General features: G+C 45.3%; 1 protein-coding gene across 1 annotated transcript; it reads right to left on the bottom strand.

Annotated features, from left to right (window-relative positions):
* Positions 1 to 270: 270 nt before the first annotated feature.
* Positions 271 to 749, bottom strand: BDW43DRAFT_21643 (uncharacterized protein). Its single transcript, XM_032039336.1, has one exon. The coding sequence runs from the start codon at positions 658 to 660 to the stop codon at positions 376 to 378; it is 285 nt and encodes a 94-aa protein (XP_031893932.1). The 5' UTR covers positions 661 to 749; the 3' UTR covers positions 271 to 375.
* Positions 750 to 2,133: the final 1,384 nt, after the last annotated feature.

Genomic DNA, 2,133 nt, shown 5'->3' with positions numbered 1-2,133 from the left:
AAAAAAAAAAAAAAAAAAAAAAAAAAAAAACCGCCCCAAGCAAGGCAAAAGGGATATAGATGGTGCGAAACATACATGAACTCAAGGCTAAACCCCGACTTTGCAGGATGTTGGCAAAAGAATACAAAAGAAACAGTCGTGCAACAATATGATAGCCAAGCTTAACAGCTACAAACAAAGTGATAGTTAAACAAACAAGAAGCTTTTCCCCAGAAAAGAGGGAAACAAATTTAAATGGGACGAACATGATCAGCTTTGCCAACGATCCGAGTGCAATTCAGCACTCTATCATTTTCACCCAATGCCGAATGGTCACAAAATTTAGGACACGAACCAGGGATCAAGAAAATGGCGCAAACGATGCAACAATGAGAGTCATAAGAGTTCAGACTTACTATGATAGGGATACCCTCTCACATCGATCGGATTCCGTTCATCCTCGATGCTATCGTAGGAACTGACGGAAAGCCCGCCCATTCCCTCGGTCTGGTCATACTCCATACTCAGGTTCTGAAAGGTAGCCAAGCCGGCTGAGTCTGCATCAAAAGAGTAATGTCGACTCTTCGCCAGAGCAGGATCGTGTCGGGAGAGTAGAAAGTTGAAATTCTCAAGCCTATCGAGGCTTGACGCTGTCTGACGAGCGATGTGCTCATCTGACATATTGGCTGCGCGATGGGGATTTTAGAGGATTTTAGAGCTCCGTTCTGGTAATGGTCTCGTTTTCGGTCTTTGCCTCTTTAATTTAAGTTTCTTGTAATCTTTCGTTTTTCCTTTTTCTTTTTTCCTTTTTCTTTTTTCTTTTCTGAATTACCTCTTGCGCCCACCTAATTTATTTATTATGAGGGGCCTTGAGAGAAGGAACCAAACAAGTGGTCGATGGCGCCAGAACAAGCTTAACCCAGACCAGAAAGCCAAACCCCAGATTGGCTTGAAGAGGGGAAAGCTCGGAATTGGTCCAAGAATGCACGAATTTTTTTTTCCAGAACCAGGATTGTATGACTTGTCGCAAAGATATCTGTTCTGCGATCACTGCATTGCAAATCGCATAGCGCGGAGGGTCAGCCACGTACGCAAGAGCACGAGTGAGGATATAAGATTATAACAACAATAGTAGTAGTAGTAGTAGTAATAACAGTGACGGCCGCGGCGAGAAGAACAAACTCGGTAATAAACCTCGTACAAATGGAGACTATGGTAGAAGCCGGTTGGGGGTTTCGGGAGGGGGTCTCAGAAGGAGGGAAAGAACCACACCAGAAAGGACCAATATCACCGGCGCAAAGACATGGAAAGATTGAATGAATGTGAGCGCCGAGGGGGGCAAGTAGCAGCTGTAGTTGCAGCGAGCAATTGGAACGACGCAACAGAGCTGATCGTCTCACGCCCGTCCAAGCTAGTGGATGATATGATAGAATGGAGAAATGTCGTGATCGCACGCTCTGGTTCGCCAGTCAACAGCCTCGGAACAAACTGTATGGTAATCTTACCGCTTTCTCAGCGGAACGGCGGGAATCGGTACGGGGAAGGGGGAAGGTCAATCAAAAGGGAGGGAAGTAAAAGGGAAAAGTAGGGGAGTCGGGTAGTATATATAAAAAGACAGAAATACAGTAGAACATGATATTCGGTCCGATTAATGGAATACCATGATCAAGCAGGTGGATTTTCCTTAGGTTGTTCTCCGCTCGTCAATAGGGGACGGGAAGGGGAGGAAAATTACAGTACATACATCCACATGCTACTTATCTATTAGTACGCGGTCCTACGTAAGTTCTACCGTTCCGCTACTTGCCATCCCTTAGTGTACTCAAGTACTGACAGCGTTTCTCTGAATGGGTGAGGTATGGGTTGCTGAGTACTTCTAATGTACTGGAAGGGTACTTACTTGCTTGGTAACTCCCCTATGGAGTAATGCTCATCCATTACGGTAAAGTAAATTAAGTCCGAGTGCCAGTAATATCTCCATATCCATCTCCCCCTTTCAATCTCTCCTCTCCCTTAGTTCATACTGAGACTCCACTTTGGGGGGAAACAACCTCTGTTCCAGGCTTTCCCAGTCCGAAGAGAAGACGGTTTCATACCAACTCCTTGGGCCAAATCACTTACGCGTTCTTAAATGACGCGGTCCAAGTTTTATGA

The sequence above is a fragment of the Aspergillus alliaceus genome, assembly GCF_009176365.1.
Source record: "Aspergillus alliaceus strain CBS 536.65 unplaced genomic scaffold BDW43scaffold_101, whole genome shotgun sequence".
Taxonomy (NCBI): domain Eukaryota; kingdom Fungi; phylum Ascomycota; class Eurotiomycetes; order Eurotiales; family Aspergillaceae; genus Aspergillus; species Aspergillus alliaceus.
This window is presented reverse-complemented; position numbering and strand designations above follow the sequence as displayed.